Source organism: Vidua macroura, chromosome 13 (assembly GCF_024509145.1).
Source record: "Vidua macroura isolate BioBank_ID:100142 chromosome 13, ASM2450914v1, whole genome shotgun sequence".
NCBI lineage: Eukaryota > Metazoa > Chordata > Aves > Passeriformes > Viduidae > Vidua > Vidua macroura.
In genome coordinates this window covers 7,558,793-7,578,990 of record NC_071583.1, presented here as the reverse complement: position 1 = coordinate 7,578,990, position 20,198 = coordinate 7,558,793, and the positions used below count along the sequence as shown (strand labels likewise).

General features: G+C 48.3%; 1 protein-coding gene across 10 annotated transcripts in view; it reads right to left on the bottom strand.

Moving 5' to 3' along the window:
- Positions 1-10,658: 10,658 nt before the first annotated feature.
- Positions 10,659-20,198, bottom strand: part of CADPS (calcium dependent secretion activator) — a 207,045-nt gene continuing 197,505 nt past the window's right edge. For all 10 annotated transcript variants that reach the window (XM_053989358.1, XM_053989361.1, XM_053989365.1 and 7 more), the window contains 2 exons: positions 13,714-13,818; positions 10,659-11,991 (listed from right to left, as the gene is read on the bottom strand). In XM_053989358.1, the coding sequence (XP_053845333.1) occupies positions 11,812-11,991; positions 13,714-13,818 (285 nt within the window). In that variant the 3' untranslated portion in view covers positions 10,659-11,811. The remainder of the gene's footprint in view (positions 11,992-13,713; positions 13,819-20,198) is intronic.

The following is a 20,198-nucleotide window of genomic DNA, read 5'->3' as shown; positions in this document are numbered from 1 at the left end:
GGCAAATTAGAAGGCAAGTGCGATTCACAAGTTGGGTGGAAAAGAGTGCTCCAGTTCTTGCTGGGGTTAGAAGAGCCACTCCGAATGAGCGTGAGGATTTTTTTTCTTCTTCTTCCTTTTTTTTTTTTTTTTTTTTTTAAGAAGGGGGAGAATGATTTTTTTTTTTCCTAAAGCAACTACCACGCAACCATGCTCGAGTTATTTTGGCAACCCATCTGCAATCAGCTCCGTTGCAACCGAGCTGGAAGATAATTAATAAATTGTCACTTATCTGCGAGCCTCTCCAGCATGTATAAATTAATAGCCAACCCATTAATTAGGACAGTGTATTAATGTTAATTAAACTAAGTTTAATTCTAGCCCTCTCCCCTCTCAGGGTAACTGGTGATTAGCCTTAAATAAATGCGGAGGGAGTCGTGTCCAGGACTCGATTTCGCTGCTGAAAAAAAAAATTAAAAAAAATAATAATAAAAAAGACCCGTGCTCAGCGAAGGGAAGTTCTGCAAGTTGTCACCTCCTAAAGGTGTCCGCTGCCCCGGGGGGCACCCGGCGACTCTCCTTTGCCCTTGCAGCCCTTGTCCTGCCCCCCCCCCCCCCCCCCACTCCCCCCAGCACTTTCTTCTTCCCCCTTTTCCCCCCGCCCCCCCCCAAATAGGCGAGGCTACATTATAGCGCCTGGATGCCGGGGTTTCTTTCCTTCCTCTCTCTAATTAAAACACCGTGATGCGGGAGGGGAGGATTTGCAGAAACCTCAGATGCGAGGACGCGGTAATTGAGAGAGTCCCGCGTACACCTGTTTGGGGGGGGCCCGGCTGCAGGGCAGCACCCCCCGGGCTCTGATTAGCCGCCCCGTCCCTCGCCGGGGCTATTCAGCTGAACCAATTTTCCCCCGGCGATTCAGGGCGCTCAATTCTCTTTCACTTGTCGCCACTATAGCGCTGCGTGGAACCTGGTTTTGTGTGTTTCTAAAATAAAGGGGAGGATTATCCGGGGGAGAGGGGGGGGAGCGAAGGGTTTAGATTGAGCCTGGCCAGAGGTAAAGCAAGCAATGAAAAGGCCCCTATATATATTTTTTCCCCCTCCCTCGCGCGTCTAAGAAAGTTTAGAGGAATTCGGGGGTTTTGTGCGGCGCTGACAAAGCCGCGCCTCCTCTCCCCGCCGGGACAGCTCGCCGGCGGCTGTTTGCAGACAGGCTTTTTCACCTGCGAACCACAACACGCTCCAGAAACAAACTTTAAAAGCGGCGGCCGTCCCGGGCTGCCTGCGGGCGGAGGGGAGCGCCCAGCCCCGCGGGGACACCCCGCCTGGAGCATCAGGTGCTGGCGTCCGCCCAGCCCTGCCCGCCCGCATCGGACGGGTCAGCGCGCAAGGGAGCGACGGAACCGCCCCGCTTCCGTGGGAGAGGCTGGGACGGAACCGCGGAGAAGCACAGAAGCCGTGCCCGGTATCTGGGCTGCGGGAGAGCCCGGCTGAGCCCCGGGGAGGCACGCCGCGCTTGAGCCGCGGTGCCCGCCCAGCCCGCGCCTCCTCCGGGCAGCGGGAGCGGGCAGGCGGCGGCTGCGCTGGGCTGGACTCCGCTCACTCCCGGTGCTCGCCGGCTTTAGCGAAGTATTTAATTAGCCTCCACAAACTTCTTTTCCTCGCCTGCAGATTATACTGAGTGGAGGGTTGGGAACTATTTTACACCTTGCCACTCACATGTTAATTAATCTCTATCTAACCCTAATTGCAGTTTATTCAAGCACCGCTCAAACAGCTCACCCACACAATAAACACTGGGGCTGCTTTTATCCATATTACTCCCCGCTCACACGTTGAGTAATTAACTCCAGTACCAACTAATAGTGCAAACAAATATTTTCTGTAAACGAGATGATTTCGGGCAGGATAAAAGAAGGGCTGCGGAGCCGGGACCGGGAGCTCGCTGCCAGCTTCCCCGAGCCGCCCTCGTCCTTGCCGGGGTGTTTGCTGAACCGGGTCTCTCTTTCCCTCCTTCCCTGGCCAAGGGGACAGCTGGCGGCTCTCTGCTGCGCACCCACCGCCCTGCTCGGGGCAGAGGGTCCCGCAGGCCTCGGGGCTCCTGGGGGCGAGGAGAGGCAGGGGGGCCCTTGCGGAGCCCCGGGGCTGCCTCCTTCCTGCAGCCCGGAGAAGCTCCCGTGCATCCCGAGGCCGGGTACCGGCTTGGGCCGTGCCGCTGCCTCCAGGCCAGCTCGAAACCGGGTGCCGCACGCCTTACGCATCAGGGCATTGAGATCCCAGCTAAGACCCGGGCATCAGAGCTCTGTATTTTAATTGAAATCGCAGGTTTAGGCACAGCTGGAGGCCGTCTCCATCGATTCGACTTCTGCTGTTCCGGCGAGCATATTACAACTGACTGACTTTGAGACAGCTGCCCCAGCCCCACCGCCTGCCCACCACCGAGCCCGAGCCCCTCTGCTCCCGGGGAGCCAAGCGGGAGGGGTGGGTCTGGGGGGGCCGAGCGGCCCAGCCCGGCTTTGGGAGGCAGGAGCGTCTGCACGTCGGGCGCGCAGCGAGCTCCCGGCTCGGCCCCGCGTTCCGCCTCTCCCGTGGAGGCAGTTCTCCCGTGGGGTTTTAATCCTTCACCCCCGACATTTGGAGGGAGAAATGGTTTGCGGATTTCTCCCAAGAAGGCGCACGCCGCAAAGACGTTCCCATTGCGGACGCGATCGCTTCTACGGTTATTTTGACGCTGCTGCCTCCCCAGAAAAACGAGTGCGGTGCCCGGGCGGGCCGGGCCGGCCCCGTGCGGGACACGCCGGGTCACCCGGGGCTTCTCCAGCGCCCGCTCCCCTCGGGGATCCCGTACGCGCCCGGCAGCCCAAACCCCAAACGCTCCCCGGCCGCTGACATCGAAAACCGGTGGGGTTTCCCATTTCGCTCCTCGACAGGCAGACCCGCTTGCTGAGGGGCTCCCGGGGACGCGTCCCGGGTGGGTCCCAGGCGGGCGGGAGCGCAGGGCCCCGCAGGCTCGGCCCGGCTCCCCGCGTCCGTCGGGCCGCCTCCGCCCCGGCAGTCGGCACTGGGCATTTCTGGTCCACTGGAAGATAACTTAGGATCCTCCTAGTTATTTAACTTGGCAGCTGCTTAAACTCCGCAGTGGAAGCTGCCGAAAGTTATTAGCATTATGCTTCAATCTCCCCGAAATGGTGGCTTTCATTTCCACGCTGCTTTGCTTTTTGTAGGTATTTTTCGAAATACTTTTTTCCCCAGTTCTTTTCCCTATTCTTTTTTAATGGAAGGTGATAGACTGCCGGGTGAGCCACCAGCCCAGGCAATTTGGACGGGGCTGTCTTTGTGAGCCAGGGTGGGGGAGCAGCTTTTTCTGTGGCTTTGCAGCTTTGTGCAAGGGTGTGCTGGAGGGGCCCAGGGCTGGGCTGGGAGAAAGGTTGGGCTGCGGTTCTGCCTGGCCCTGGCCCCACCGTGCTGGATTTGGGTCTGTCTCCGTGAAAGACAGCAATTACAACCTCGAAGAGTCAGCCCAGGGATGCTTCCAAGGTGTTTGGCCGCAAGTCAGTTTGCAGTGGTCAGACACTGTTTGGACAAATTAATGAGCAATGAACAGAGAAGTCGGGATAACAAAGTTTGGGGTAGAGGTGAAGTGAGCGTTGTTAGGCATGTGAATTTTTCAGGTTATTCCTTTGAAACTGCGACACTTGGTCCAAGGGAGCAGTACCCCTGCGGCTCTGTGTGCCTCAGTCCCCACGGGCAGTCCATCCTGTTCTGCAGGGCCCATAGCATTGGCGGGGTGACCCTGCTTCCCTGTCACCCAATGGACACTGCCTCACTGGGGCAGGAGTAGTGGCTGGCAAGGCCACCTTGGATGGAGCAGTGGCTTTGAGACCCTCCAGAGTATTTTTTCATTCCTTTTATTGAGATATGTACATTACTGCCTAACTATAGGCAGAAAATTTTATTTTATATTTTTAGACTTTTTTTTATTGGGGAGCTAAGTTTTTGGAGCACTGTACAGGTTCCAGAGGAAGTGTGGTTAGTGGGATGTTGGAAGCAAACTGGCTCAGAGTCCTTGCATGGCTGTACTGGTCTATATTGTCAGTGACGGCAGGAGTAACATCGACATTTTCAACCTGAATCCAATTTTAAAAGCTGGTATCTGACCTGCTTCTAAAACCGTTTGAAATCTAGTCCCACTGCAAAGCAACTGGCAGGGCACCGTGGCAGGAGCTGCACAGAGTGCCTCGATGGCAATCAAATGGGCTTATGTAATTCTAAAAATGGCAACTCCTTACTTGCCACATCTCTTTCTGTCTGTGCGGAGAGTCCTGCAGAGCTGCCAAACAGAAGCAATTGAATGAACTCTTTTCCCGGCTCATTCCTCCTTCCGCAGCTCGGAGAAAGTGAGCCAGAGCCTATTCTAGTTTGCCTGTCAACAGGAATGGTAACTAACGGCTCGATCCCAGCCAGGCTTTATGCCCCAAAAACGCTGCCTGCCTGCCTGTGAGGAGCAGACAGAGACATCATGAGGGAAATCTAGTTCCTCGTGTGAGACTGGTCTAGCCCAGGAGGCAGGTGAGGAGTCGTTGGAATCCACACCATGTCCAAAGCCAACCTGTCCAGTAATGCAAGGAAGAAATTGTTGAAAGGGTGAGCTGCTCTTCTCCATCTTTATTGTCAGAAATAGTCATCCTTCGCATTGCAGTAATGGAGCAATGCTGCTTTTCATTTCTGAACACTGAAACTGAAAGATGTTCCTTCCTAATGTTTTGAAATGTTGTACTTTTTTTTTTTTTTAAGAGTGGGAGCTTTTAAGTTTTCCTGGGTTTGTAGGGGTTTTTTCCCCTTATTTTCTATTTAGGAGAAAAGGTGGGAGGAAGTAGAGAAGGAGAATATAATGGGGGGATGGCCTTGTTCTCACTTTCCCACTGAAAACGTTTCAGGAAAAGGAACAAAAAACAGTGAAAATGGGTAGAAGCCCACTTCAGTTTCATGTTCCTATTCCTTCCTTTTTTTTTTTTTTGCTTGAAAGAAGGAAGGCCAAAAAAGTAAGTGGGACAAACTCCACGTGTTTTGAATTATTCTCCCCTTAATGAGATAGAAAAACATCTCATTTTCAAAATTACTTCCTTTTTCAATGAAGAAAATCAAATAGAGAAAGAATCTTTCCAAAACCAATCTTTCTACTGTCGTTTTGCCACTCACTCCTCACTCAGTGTTGTCCAGTCTTTCTGGCTATGCCACGCCAGGTTGTTTGAGATTTGTATTTGCCATTGTTTGAACTGTTGTCACAGGTGTTCTTATCTGCTGCACAGCTGGACTCCATGGGCTGCATGGTACGGAGGTGGCAGCGGGTGGCAGCACCTTGTCCCCTTCCTCTGGGGTGTGTGGGACCGGCTCGACTGCAGCATCCCTGTCCCTCATGGTGGCTAAGTCAGAGAGAGCCTGGCAAGGCTCCCGGATTGACAAGTGAAAGTGTTGCTGTGCTGCTTGGGCACAAGAAATGGGTTGATTCATGAAGACATGATCTAGAAAAGCCACTAAAAACGCCCCCAACAACGAGAGCCCAAACTAAAAATCCAGACCTCATTACTGGAGGAAAAAACTTCAATGCATAATCCAAGTATTTACTGAATGTTCAAGAATACCCACAAATTATACAAAAATAGATAATAATTTATTTATTTGATTTAATTATGAGCCTAGACAGTGATTTTGGAGTGGGGGTGGGGCTGGAGATAGTGATATTGGAAAAACAGTTGTGCAAAAAGCTGGGGCAAGTCATCAGCCCTGGGTCACAGAGGAGCTGCTTCAGCTCTTCCTCACAAAACAGAGAGCACTGCAGAACCCACCAGGAGCTCTGAGTCTTCTTGGATGTGGAGGACCTGACCAGGGTAACTGTTTCTCCATGGGGAGCTCTAGGCCTTTGGTCCCACAGTCCGTGGATGAGGCTGGTGTTCCATGGCCATGGCCAGTTTGTGCTGGAGGGCCTGGCTCATCAATTCCTGCTTATACACCAAGCACACGATCAAGGGTACATCTGTCATGGTGAGCATTAGCTGCCTCTGGTGGGGCATCCTTCCCATCCCCATTGGCTGACTCCCAGAGCTGCTGAACATGGCTATGGGAGATGTTCCTGTCCCTGATGTGAGGGTCTGGATGGGCTTGGAGGCTGCCACATCTCTGCCTCTGATGTAAAACCAATCCCACAATCTTTGCCTATTTAGCTGGATAGAAAAATACCTTTCCTGTTATCAGAGTTCATCACCACCACGTTCACTACCAGCCTTTGAGCTATTTATCTCCTCCTACCTCCCTTCCAGTGTGTGCTTCTCCTCTCCAGCTGACAGCCTGGGACAGCCCCGACATCAGCTGCTTGTGGAGCTCTCTGTGCAGAAACCCAGTCCTAAACGGTGTGGCCTTTGCTCCCCCCAGCTGTCACATCCTCCAGAATCTGCAACAAGTCCTGATTTTACAGACCCCATCTTGACAGCCCCCAATCTGATCTGACCACCTGGTTTGTTTTTGAATTGAGCACTTGAGTCATAACATTTCTGTTTATTTCAACAACTGTATTCCTTGAATAGGAAATGAGCCAAGATGGTCTAAGGCGGGGATAGTGAAGCATGTCATGGCTGTAATTACTTTTGCTCTCCCAATATAAATTTTTACAGTATAATCAAAACCTTATTTTCGTAGCACTGGACTCTGTTATTGACTTAATCTTCTTAAGTGCTCCTATTATTCCAGTGATTTCATCGTTGTATGTTGATTTTAATCTTTTGATCTCCATATTAGCTACTGCCTGTAACTAATTTGTTGCTCAGTGTTTTTCTTTGTTTTGACCTGTGAGGCATTTTCCTCATGGCACACAACTCTGCTGGCAGATTGCATATAATCTCTGCACTTTTTTTCTCCCATATTTTGCATAGTTACAACAAATGCGGATTTATGACTTGAAATGGAATATGTATCTTTTAGAAAGGCTGAGGAAAATATCACTTCAGGTTTAGCTTGAAAGCCTAAACATGTTTGATTAAAGGAAACATCATGCAATACAGCTCACCAGAGAGAGGTGTCACAAAGGCTTTTTTTAGTCCAGCAAGTTCATGATGGGTAAAAACTGCAATAATTTTATTATATGCAGTGGGGATTGAAGAGTTCTGAAAACAGTGCTAGACCTAAGATGAAGAGGGCTGGGTTTTGTGAATGGCTCAAAGGACTCTCCTAGCCTGGCTTGGCTTAATACAACAGTGGCTTTGTTGAATCCTGGCAACATGGAGCAGGTTTTTGAACAAATACTGGTGATGGAAGTGCAGAGTTCTGAACTTCACAGCTAAAGTGCAGAGGTTGACATAGAGCTCAGCTGCATTTTGGTTGGCCATTAAACAGCAACTTTTCCCTTTGGTAGTTGATGGTTTAACCTGTGCTGATTTATCATGTGCTTTGTTTGCATTAGCTTTTTCTTTTAAAGCTTAGAGAAATAATTTTTGCCTTAGGTTTGCTGTGACTTTTTAAAAAAGAACACAGCCTGAATGTTGGCAAAATCATCTTTGCTTTGTTGCATGCCTGTTTATGCTTCTGAACACAAATTGTCTTCTAATATTTTTGACGTTTTGGTCACTAGAAAGGCAGAAAAGCAATTTCTAAGATGCCTATGGGCCAGAAGACATGCATTACAACAGAGGGGAAAGAATCTGTTAGTTGGTGAAATATAAAACAAATTGGATGAACAGCTGCTGACACTTGTCAGTCAAATAGTTGATAGCATTTTCAGTCTCCATGCCACATGCTTTAAGTAAGTCTGTCAAAAAAAGGATATTTTCGCTGGACTTCCCTGTAAATATGAGAGAAGTTTTGGCCTGATCTATCATTTAAAATTTTGCTGGCAGAAGAATGAAATTTTCCTCTTTTCCCAAAACTGATTGACATAACTGCACGGGCAGATTCTTCATCTAGGTGCAGTTGTACTGGCACCAAGTCCTTTGACTGCTGGAGCTCGTTCCATTACAGCAATGGGTTGAAGTGAACCAGCAGCAGATCTTTGCATTCCTCAGCCACCTTTGCCAGTCCTCTCATCTATCCACAAGCCCATACAGGTGCTGCCCAAGGTGTAGCTTTGCTCTGCAGGAGCTGAGCCCTGTCCAGACTGTAGTCTGTGACCAGGAAGGATTTGAACCCAGTATTTTTTCCGGCAAAACCAAACCATTTTGGATTTGACATTTCTGCAGGATTGACCCAAGGTGGCTCTTCCCACTCCTGGTACCACAGTGCAGGAGAGGGTTGGGCTGCCAGCACACCCCTGGCCACGTGCAGGGTTAAAGGCAGTGGGGATCAGGGGACAGTGCGCTCCTTTGCTCAGGCACAGGCTGCAGACTGTGGAGTGGGAGGTTCAATCCTGCTTTGCAGCAATGCTGTAGGATCTTCTCCCTGCTTACACTAAAGTACATAACCTTGAAGCTCATCTTTTGGGTGCAAGTGCCTTAAAAATAGTGGGTTGGCTAATGCTTCCCTGTTCTGTGGTCAAGCTTCAGGGCTGGGGAATTTCTGGGGTGCTTTTTTGGGGTTTGAGGACACAAAAAGCTGTCACAGGCCATAGGGTCACTGCTCATGACAGAGGCACTCAGTTGAGGGTGTCCAATCACTGCTGTTTTAGGGAGGTACCGACGTGTGTTAGCAAAGCACAGCCAAGGAGCATCTCCTGAAGGCTGCACCCACACTCTCTCATTCAAAAAACTGAGCAGGGCTCACTATTTTGAAAGGTGGCAGGTGGAAGTGGGCTGTGTTTTTACCCAATAAATATTTTGTGTTTAAAAAAAAAAAAAAAAAAGAGACATTTCCAGAGCAGAATCAAGCTGTTTCTTCAGCTCTGCTCTGCCTGACTGCCAGCAGAGCTATAAATTTCAATGTCCTTCAGTACTCTTTGCTACCAGCCTGGTGACCAGCAAGGCTTTCCTAGGACTTCCTCTCGGAGCTGTTGTCCTTCACACAAATATTTGGGGCAGCTGAGGGAGAGGACAAAGAGGGCATGATCACACGTCTGCAGCAGTATGTGTGTGGGTCTCAAGTGAGTCTCAACCCCCTAGAAAGTAAGGACCAGGTGGTGCTTGCAGTTTGTTCCTTGCTTTATATCTTGTGAGACTTGCTTTATCAGGGAAGTCCTGGGAGGGCTTCAGGGTGGGAATGAAGGCTCCAAGCATAATGAGGTCAAGGAATAGATATTTTTTGTTTGCATGCCAATGGCAAACCTGCATCTGACTGGTTTTGATAGACTGACTATGACTTAAACCCTCAACTACTACCCCAGCTCCTCCAAGGACTCAGGGCCAAGTAGTTGCACATATAAAGCCTGGGTAAGAAGAGGGAAAAGATTCCTGTGTCAGTGGTCATGAAGCCATACTCCTGCCTAAGTCCTGAGAAGCAGCTTTTTCTGGCAATGCTTCTGTCTACCAGCAGCACAGAGCAAGACAAGTATCAAGTCTGCTGGGCTACAGTCAGGGCTCAAAATTCGTCTGTCCTGGTGCGTCAGATGGCTTCTCAGCATGTAAATGGTACTAAATGTGCACATCCACCACCCACTCCTAAAGTGAAGCCCCTGCTAATGCCCCTGTTCCAAGGGGGTGGTGTTCCCAGGACACCTGGGAAAGGTGGATGCTGAATGTGTAGGGTGTGGCCATCCAGGTGGGGCTGCACAGTACCTCTACAGCAGATGCTAAACTCTGACACAGAGGGAAGGGACCCAAAATCCAGCACTGCAAGTCAATATGCTCCAGGCTCCATAACTACCCCAGCCCAGTCCAGGACTCAACACCCCCTTCACAGGCAGTTCCAGAGGTCCCAATCTCCTCCCATATGTGGGTCTCATGTCTTTTGGGCTCTGGAAGAAGGTTTAAGTTTAATTGCTCATTATGTCAGGAAGGCTCATCCAGGTAGGATGTTTTTCCATTTGTCCATCTTTTATTTGTGAGGGATGAATGTTTGTCTTGGTTCCCCAGGCTGGCAATAGGTTTTTGTGTTTTGGGGTAAAGCACACCAGTTCTTCTGCTCTCAAATGACTGAGACCTGGGCTAGCAGGAACCAGTTCTGGTGTGAATTGGCTGATGGGAGGGAGGGAGGAACTTCAAAACCCCTCAGAAAACTCTCAGTCTAACAGAGAATCACAGAATGGACTGGGTTGGAAAGGACCTTAAAGATTATCCAGTTCCAACCCCCTGCCATGGGCAGGAACACCTTCCACTAGACCAGGTTGCTCAGAGCCCCTGACCTTGAACATTTTCAGAGGTGGGGCATCCATGACCTCTCTAGGCAGCCAGTTCAAGTGTGCTTCCATTAAACATGTTTTCCATCAAACCACACTTTTATTTAATTTCAACTCAGGGTTTCTCTCTGCCCTGCCTGCTGCTGCACTAAGCCAGCTTTGGGAGAAGTTAAAATACAAACTGAGGCCTTTTGAAAGAGGGTAAGTGCTGATGGCAATACAATAACAGGGGATGAACCACAGCAGACATCAATTAGATGTTGAGGGACAAATCATAGGACACAGAGTGCAGATAATGGTGGAAACAGCTGTGGTGGTCATAGCAGAAATGCTCTTGTACCTGGGGAACAGACAGTGTGCTCCCAATCCTACCATGGGGAGCAAATCGGGAAACCATCTTCTTAATTAATAAACTAAAGAACACCCATGAGAAAAGAAAATGCCTTTATTCTGTGAGGTTGGGGCTCTTACATCTCAGCTTGGTTTGTTTTTTTTTTTTTTCCTAAGGCAGACATAAAAAGACTCCATAATTTATTATTAGGACATCTGAATAGTTATTTATTGAGAAGCCACAGTTCTCACACTTTTACAACTGTCGGCTTGTATAAGGCAAAAAAAGCAAGATGGATCACTATTTTACACAGAAAGTAAAAGCTCTGGAGAAGGAACTGATGGACATGCAGTTACTGGTCAAAATGCAATGTACATGACATATATAAAAACCATTGTGAAACAGAGGAATTGTAAATTATGGTTACAATCTACTGAAATAAATATTCAATATATTATTATAAACACATTTGTAGAGTCTAAGATTGTAATTAAAGTTGTCTTTGTACATACACGGTTATTTGAAATTTAAACAAAAATGTAACATTTAGAGGAGCAAACGTCAACATAAAACAACTGCTTTGGACTTGTAATGTGGCATGATATATCCATAATGATAGGATTAATCTGGTGTGGCAATTAGAATGACTAATCCTTTGAGATGTAGTCTCTATGGAGTTAACTGCATATTGAAGGGAAGAGCCTGGTACTTTAACAAGGATGCAGAATGATTCAAACGGCTGTCTGGGTTTGTTTGTTTTCTGGTTTTTAAATGAACAGAGAGAACAAAAAAATCATTTGTAATTGCCTGGTTTTTCTTTTAAAAACAAAGCTGTTTTTTTAATTAATTTTAAGCAGTTGGCATCCACAGAAGAGAAAGAAATGAAAGGACTCGAGTCACTCATCTTCACAACAATTTACCATCAATGTATATACAGTACATTAATGAAGCATTGTTTAAACTTTAATAACAGGGACACACCTAGGATGTTTTCTATGTAGTTTTTCCATTAACAGTATTAAACAATGGTGCTCCATATTGCTTATGAACATATAGATATGAAATTAGGAAACTGATGAATCAAAGAGAGGTGCTAATCTTATTACCACACAGCTAACATGGCATTTGTATTGGTAAACTTCTCATGGGCATTTAGAGCTGACATAAAAATTCCTAATGTGGCTAACTGAGTTACAGACGAGGTACATGCACGGATACCAGGCGACCCCCAGCCGCTGCTCCAGCTTCCCTAGTCATCCTCCTCATCCTCCTCATCGCTGTCCTTCATGGTGATCCCCTGGAGCCCCCCGCCCTCGCTGACCGACGCCGTGGCCTCCTCCACTGTCAGCCGGTTCCGGATGGTCTCGTAGGTTTTGCTGTTCAAGGTGGAGTCCAGCACGCCTTGCAATCGGAAATCTCGGTACGTTTTCTAAAGCAGAGACAGGGAGAGGTCAGGGCCAACACCAGCCCTCCTGCTTTGCTGCAGCACTCAACCTGTGCCCCTGTGCTGAGGGTCTGGGGTCACTAATGGGAGAGGCTGGGATACCAGGGAAATCCCAGCCTTGGGGACATTTTGCATCACCTGGGAAGTGCAGAGGCCATAGGAGCATCTCTGCTGGCCACCACTCTGGTGTAGCAGAGGTCCCTTTAGGGTGCCTTGGGCAACAAATTACAGCTCTGTGACTCCAGCCCTGCCTTTGTGGGCCGGTCTGGGCAGTTTCAAAGCAGCTCAGGGGAAGCTTTGCATAGGGTGGGCTGGTGTCTAAAAAGACATCGGAGAAATATAAGGGCTCTGCTCCAACTGACTTCCCTTGCTCCTGCATGTGTTCATCCTGCCTCTAATGTCAGTTATTTCTCTTCAAGCAGCAGGATGTTTATCCCCCGTACCCACAGACATGATTACACATTCCCGGAATGCTCCGTATTAAACAATCCAACCTACAGTACAGGGATTAAATAAACTAAGTCCAGGATACTGGACGAAATTATTGATGTATAAATATAAGCATTGGGCACATGTTTTTTTAAATCTCCCTTTCTTCACCTCAATCTGGAATTGTATTTCCATGGTTCCCATACTTCCCTTGTTATTACAATTAACTTCTCTTATTTGAATTTATGCTTAAAACCTTCTCAACTCTATGAGATAAAACTCTGGTCTCGTTGTTCATTTAATTCTGCTCTGTGCTCTGCATAGAAACTATTTACTGTTCTACTATTTCAGAAGTCCTTGGATTTGTTATAGCTGCTTTTGAATGTAATATTGGTATAAATAAAGCACAAGGAAAAAAAGCTTTCCTCAGCTAGCTGACAAGTAGGAATAATCTGTCTGTGCCTGTTGTTTTCAGTTATGAAAAGCACATTTAATACATTTCAGTTTTAATTTATTCATGCCTTCAATGTGTTCACTGCACACAAGACCATAAACATTATAAAATACTAGACCAAAAAGCATTAGATAGAACCTAAAATGATCAAAAATATATTTACCCCCTTCTGTGATCTTATTATTTCATGTAAACCACTGTGATTTCACACTGAAATAATTATCATTAGTCCAAGGCATGCACACACAGAGATATACACATACACGTGCACTTAAAGAAAAAAAATGCTACTTTCAGGGTATGTTATCTCACCTTTGTGATCTCTTAGAGTTGGTTATATACACCCATTGTAAAAGAAACATCTTCAATTAACTATGAGAACAATCTCATTTGCATTCTGACAATAATCACGAGCCATAGCTGGGCTTAAATGTTTCTAACAAAACAGCGTTAAAAACTTTTGGGTTGATTTAACCCATTTTAACACCAGAGCTCACTGGTGTGATCAGTGAATTTGTCCACAAAAAGGCCAATTTTGATGCACTTACTGTACAGGTAAGGTCAAATAGCAAGAGAATTTGGTTTTTGTTTTTAATGCAAGAAATTACGTTGCTCTTATTTGCACACCTGTATTTTACATCTCTCTGCATTCAAAGTTCCTGTTTATCCAGTGCTGCTTGCCATAGACATAGCTCTCTTAATTATTTTAAAGAATTTTAACCAATCCTTAATTTATCTGCCAGTGACAGAGCACAGACGTGCAGGCACACACACACATGCTCCTCCTGACAGCGAGGGGCACTGGGAACACCTTGGGAGCTTACCTTTACTATCCTAATGAGGGTTTTCAGTTGGTAGATGTGGAGCTGCAGGTCCATGCGGTCTGTCAGCCAAGTGCACACGACGCTCATGGAGCTGCTGTACCATTGCTGCAAGAGAGACACGACTTCTCCAGCACCCACACGGGGCTGTGTGCGATGCCCTGGCTGACGCTTGTGCCCCCAGCATCCCCTCACACCCACCTTTGCCACCTGCCAGCCTGCTCATGGGGGGGCCACAGACTGAGAGGGGAGACTGGCATCTGCTCTTACACAGAATTTCCATGCATGGGCTTTTAAATTTTAATAACAACAATAACAAAAATAAACTTATTAGGAGGGTAATGGCCACCAGTAGCGCCACAAGGTTTTGTAATCTGATTTTGCCATTGGTGGCACTTGCCAGCAGTGATGTGTGTTTGGCTCGAGCCATGTTTTTAACCTCTTTCCCCCACAGTGAGAACACAGTCCTGCTTTAAGGATGTCTGTCCCACACTCAGATTACTTACCATCTTCAAATTCAATGATAAACAGCCACAGGATGAGTCTGGGACCTCAAGGGTGAGCAGAGGGGAGGCTCATGCTGGGCAAGATTTGGCTGGGGGGAAGGACACTGGTGTAAGCACCTACGGGTGGGTGTCTGCCCAGGCTGTGTGGGAAGTGCTTTGGTTTCACCCTCACAGTTATGAAAGATGGAAAAGCAGAAAATAAATCAGCTTGTTTCAAGCTGCTGAACTCACAGGACCCTTCCAGGGGCTGAAATTGTGCTGTTGTCTGTGAAAAAGGCTCGCAGCGGTGTGGCAGCAGCCTGCCATTCCCGCAGTGCAGGAAGGCTCTGGTGGGCTGTGGATCAGAGCCCTGCTCATGCAGGGCTGATGTGGCACGTCTGATGCCACACAGATGAGCAGTGAGCCCTTGAGAGGAGGAAAAGCAGGGGCTTGGGGGTGGGTGGGGAACCACAAAACCTCCCCATGGTGCTCAGCACAAGGGGTGGTTACAAAGCAGGCAAAACCCCATCACACCTCTGTATGGGCAGTTGCACCCTTCTCGTGAGCTCTCTTACATGCAGAGATCAAATCCCATACTGCAGACCAGATGCATTAATCTAGAAACAGTTAAAATACTAAAGAAACTCCACCAGACCATTTTATGAAGATCCTGACAGAGCACCATCCAAGTTAGTCTGGAATGCAGCTGCCTCCCAACAAGCCTGAAACCTCACACCAGTCCAAGTCAGGTCTTGGTGCTCCCCCTCGGTGCCCCCTCAGGCTGGGGGTGTCTGACACAGAACGTGCCCTTTCCTGCTGCCAGCACAGCAGGGGAATGGAGACAAATGAACATTTTGTAATTGCAAAACTTGCCAGTGATTTGCTTCCCTCCATCCTTTGACACTGGCACCCACAAGGTGGCATGAGGCTCACCAAAGCAAACAAATGAGTTTAAGCTAAACCAGCCCTGCACCACAAAAATGTGTGCTCAACACACATCTCTCTGAGCTGTGTGGCAGTACACCCGGGAGCTGCATGGGGAAGAGTTTTCCCCCCAGCTCCAACGATGCTCCTCTACTTTAATTTCTACACCACCTCTTTAAAAAATTGAGGAAATAAGGAGATGAAAGAGCCACTGAAGAAATGGCATGTGGTGACCTCATGCTCAATGCTTACACCTCGTGCAACTTGTGGCAGAGATTCTGCTGACCCTTCATCTCCAGGACAGAAAGCTGGCAAGAGCTTGGATGAGACTAATTGAGACTGGCAAGTGGGAGCTCTCAGCTGTCACCTGCGGTGCTGGCATCAGACCGGGGTTGAACAGAGAGTGAAACAATCTGGGTAGCTGGTGTGGACCTGATGAGCATAGGAGACATGAAGGTCTGGTGGGGCTTCATACCTTCCAATCCCTCGGACTAGTCTGAGAAGTCAAGTGTGTCCCTGGATATCCCCTGGGAATCCCAAGTACCTTGACCCAGGACAGCCAACAGCCAGCTGGTGGTTGGGTGGCACAGAGCAACTGCTGTCACTGGGGGATCTGCCTGGGTTCCCATGAAATGCTGCAGACCCACGCGGGCAAAACAGAGAAATTGTTAATGTTCATAAAGCTGCTTTTCTGCAGTCAGTGCTTAACTGAGTCATGCTCTTGGGTGACATTAGCTGTGACCCAGGGCTGCGCTGGCACATGGATGCCCAGGTCAGCCAAACACCTCCTTCCCCTTCTGCCACCTCTTCAAATCGGAGCCCCCAGAGGAAGGGCACAACCATGTGTTACACACACACCCCCCCTCCCTTCCCCTGCCACCTCCCATCTTCCACAGAACGATCTGCTGGGTGTTTGTGTCAACTCTACATGAGATGAGAAGTCCCTGGCAGGGGCAGGTCCTGCCATTTCTGTCTGTCCCACGCCACACACACCCACAGGGCTATCTGATCCCAAACAGAAATCATAACCTCTGCCCAGAGGTGACTTTGCTGCTGTGAGACCTTCCAAGTAGGCAAAATGAAATGCTTTTCTGTGTTTCTGGAGGGCACTTCAAACACTCTGGGTTCTGGGGAGATGCAGCATCCTTGGAACCAAATGTGAATTGCACCCCTCTCCTCTCGAGCACCGGCTGACGAGGGCTCAGCCAGGCGTAGCGCTCGGCTGCATGAAAGGAGCTCTCTTTCTCAAAGCCAACTTACTCCTAAGACTTTCTGCTTTATGAGAAAAAGACAAAGTCTAATTCATTGATCTTGATACACAAAACCGTCACGTCACTTCATAGAGCACACACCAACTGCTGAATTTCAGCCCTGCATATTCATAAAAATAAGTTAGCCCATAAATTAAATGTTCCCTTTAGCTATCGCTAGTGTTGATGTGCTATAAGACGCATAAGCCCTCTGATTCATGACTAACCTACCAAAGAAGATAACATTTGCATATGACTATATTATTAAAAAAACAACAAAAAAGCCAAATGCTCCTAAACAGAAACGTATTCACCTCAGACAAAAGAGCACAGAGTGGTCCTGTGGGGACACTGGCCACGTTGCTTTCTCCAAAGGGGTCTGCCATTCCCTCAGGGGCAGTGGGGTTCATGCTGGCACATAGGGTCCCCCTGGGGATCCAGCTCCAGCCTTGTGGCTTGTCCCCAAAGACAAGGTGCAGAGGCCACAGCCCAAATACTGAACTTTGGGGCTCTGCCAAGGGGTTTGCAACACATTTCAGCCACATTTCTGGAGCCACAGCACAGCTGTGGCATGGGCACATCAAAGTAAATACCATAAATATGTTTTCTGCAAAAAACTCCTCATGCCTGGTTGTAAAGAACAAATAGACCTCACTGATGGTCCAGGCCCCTGGACAAAACCCCACATGTAACTGACTCTAGCACACACACCTTACTAGTGCTGCTGACATCCCTGTCCCTCACCTAGGGGACAATTTACACTCAGTCTGGGGGCACAGGGTGAGGACAGGCTGTGGAGCCTGCATCCTCATGGATGCATGGTGGGTACCACTTCTCCAGCAGGATGCCACCAGGGAAGGGCGCAGGGCTCTGGAAGAGGCAAACCACAGCCCCATGGCTGCACACCACGACCCAGCCCCAGCAGAGGAAATGCAGACACTATCAGAGCCCAGTCACTGCAAGCAGGTACTGTATTTGTACAGACAGGAATTCAATCCCTCTTTCAGGCTTGTCTTCCTGTTCTCCTGTCTTTCACAGCAACCCTCATTGCTGGGTGCTAGTCTGGGTGGATGAGGTGGGCCATGGACCAGCTGGGATGCACCAGGATGGGCATTTAGAGGAGCTGGAGCATTACAAAAGGTGCACTTCTATGGCTGCCCATCCAACACCCCAACCAGTCTGAGCAATAAGCATACTTGTTCCCCAGCCCTCTGCCTTAATTTTTTTTTTTTTTTTGAATGCAAAAACATGATCAATAAGTTCCTGAAATAGCAAGTTTGTCTCTGAATACATAAATTGTAGAAATTGGTATGAATAAATCTGCAAGTAGCACACTGAATGTGGCACATTTTATCAAAACCTAGCCCTGTGCTGGGTTCCTGTGCTTTCCGGGAGGTGGTGTCATTACACACACCCAGGAACATCTGCAAACCCCCGTTCTCTTTGGTGTGAGCTGAATGGAAGCATGACCTCCTGTTCCTTGCCATGAACCTTGAGTTCACACTCATATTTTACATGTTACAGGAAGCCACAGCTCACCCCAGGAGTGCTGCAAACAGAATCTCGTAAGCCAGATGCAACACTGCTTCTTAAGGCACCTGAAGGAGCTGTATTCTTCATTCAAAAGCTTACATACTAGTAGCTTAAGGTCACTTCAGCTTTTGTAAAGAGTGGGACAAAACCAGGAATGCTTATAGGGCTGGGTTGTCAGCAGGGTAGCAGAGGGATTACAAGGAACCTGTGACTCTGCCTCTTTCTGCCTTTACTGGTAGTTTTTTTGTGTGTGAACAAGTGCCATACAACAGATTGAGGCTGGTATAAAGGCCTGGGACTGTGCAAGAGCACCCTGCTGAGCCTCAGCTGTGCTTGCAATTAGCAATAGGCATGAAATGATTATTGTTGTGGTGGCTGATGGCAATCTGAAGTGACAAGTTTTATGGGGGAAGTTGTAGTAGGGATGTTCAGCAAGTTTCTGCAAACCATTAATCGAAGGCTGTAGCACAGTTTAGTCAAAGCTATTTTATGTCATTCCAAAGGTCTCACAAGGATGCTGAAAGAATATTTTTCTGCTCTCAGTGCCTTGGAACAGAGTTTTTCTAGGTCAGGGATTCTTTACTGCCCTATTTAGTGTCAAAAATACCCATTTGCCTCAAATTAGCAGAAAGCTTGTAGTTAAGGGCTAGAGATTAGGCATACAAAATTACTCAGCAGGTGACTGCTGGGTGGATTTGGGGTTGAGAAGTCTTTAAAACTGACTACAAGACATTATATACTTCTGACAAAAGAACATAGTAATCCTACCTGCTTGCTTTAACCACTGTTGTTTGTCTATTATTATGTGCTTTAATGCTCATAAGAGCAAAACTACTGGTGATACTACTCAATTACCATAGTAACTCTCCCCTATGACCTCTCATTTCAGTACTCGCTTTCCAACCAGAACCAATCCAAGCAGGGCAAATCTATTTAAAACTGTGACACACACGGCACAAAGAGGCTCCGAATGCTGGCTGGCTCCCTCTCTTTGTCCGGGACATGGGCTTGTTTTGAAATGCTGAAAGGCAGCTTTGAAATGAACCCTTGAATTCAAGGTGTTTCAAAGATGAGGAACTGGCTGCTGGGCGGACGCCACCACAGCATCCCCGAGCTGGCCAGCACGAAACAAGGGGACCACAGAGGTGGGAAGGGAGAGAGGAAAAGGCTGACTGTGAGGAAAGGCCTCACTTCCCAAAGGAAAACTGAACCTGCTCTCAGGTAACAGCTCAAAGCGATTTAATCAGCCAGGAAAAAAAAAAAAAAAAAAAGATAAAATTACCAACTCTTTGTTTCTGGCATTTGCATCCCTGTCCAATGGGCCACAAGCTCAGCTGGTGGAAGGCACAGTGGGGCTGCAATGATTTGCAACTGATGACAGTAGGGGACAGCTGACAAAGCTGTGTCCAGCCCAGTCCTGGGTGGCCCTGAGATCAAACTGGGTGTTTGGTGTTGTCACATGTATTCACGGCAGCCACCTCCCCTGAGCAGGTGTCATCTCCACAGGGAAGGTAGGGATGCAGCCACAGCAGTGCAGGGACACGCTGTCTGGGGACCAGCCCTGTGCACACAGCTGCCAGTGTTGGAGGAGGACTTGTGTGGAGAGTGGGAGCAGGAACTCTTCAGGAGCAGCCTGCCAGCCTTGTGTGTCCCTTCCTGCACTCTCAGTGTGCCCAGCAGCACAGCCAGGTTTGTACACCAGAAATGGCTGCAGCCCTGCAACTCCAAGCCCAGATTTCCCTATGGCAGTCACAGAAGAATCATTCTTGTCCATTCAGTCTTCTATGGCCACCAAAGTGTTCCTTCCACCTTCCCTCAATGTTTCTTTTGCTCTTGGTTCCAGGCAGTCATTGCTGTTCCAAAAACTTGGTAAAGGCGGCTGGCCCAAAGCACAGGGCCTCACAGCCAGCACAGTTCCTACTCCTGTCTATCAGAAATAAAGAGATGTTCCCAGCATGAACATACACAGCAGCTTATGCAATCCCTTTTCCAACAGCCAGCTCTGCTGGGACGCTGGGTGTGGATGAGGGCAGTGACTCTTGCCCTGTTCCCAAGCACTGCTAGCAAGGTCTTGGCCAGGCTGGCAGAGCTGAGCCCAGCTGCTTTTCAGGCTGTTCTGGAAACCCAAGTTTTGTGTTGCTGCAGAAGATGTGCTGTGCCCCAGGCTGGCAGCGTGGGGATAGAGCAGGGACAGGGCCTTGGTGACACAAATGTGTCTGAAAAGCTTGAGTTGAGACATGTGGCAGTGGCCCTGGAGGAGGAGGTGGCAGAGCTGAGGGGGGTGAAAAGCCACAGG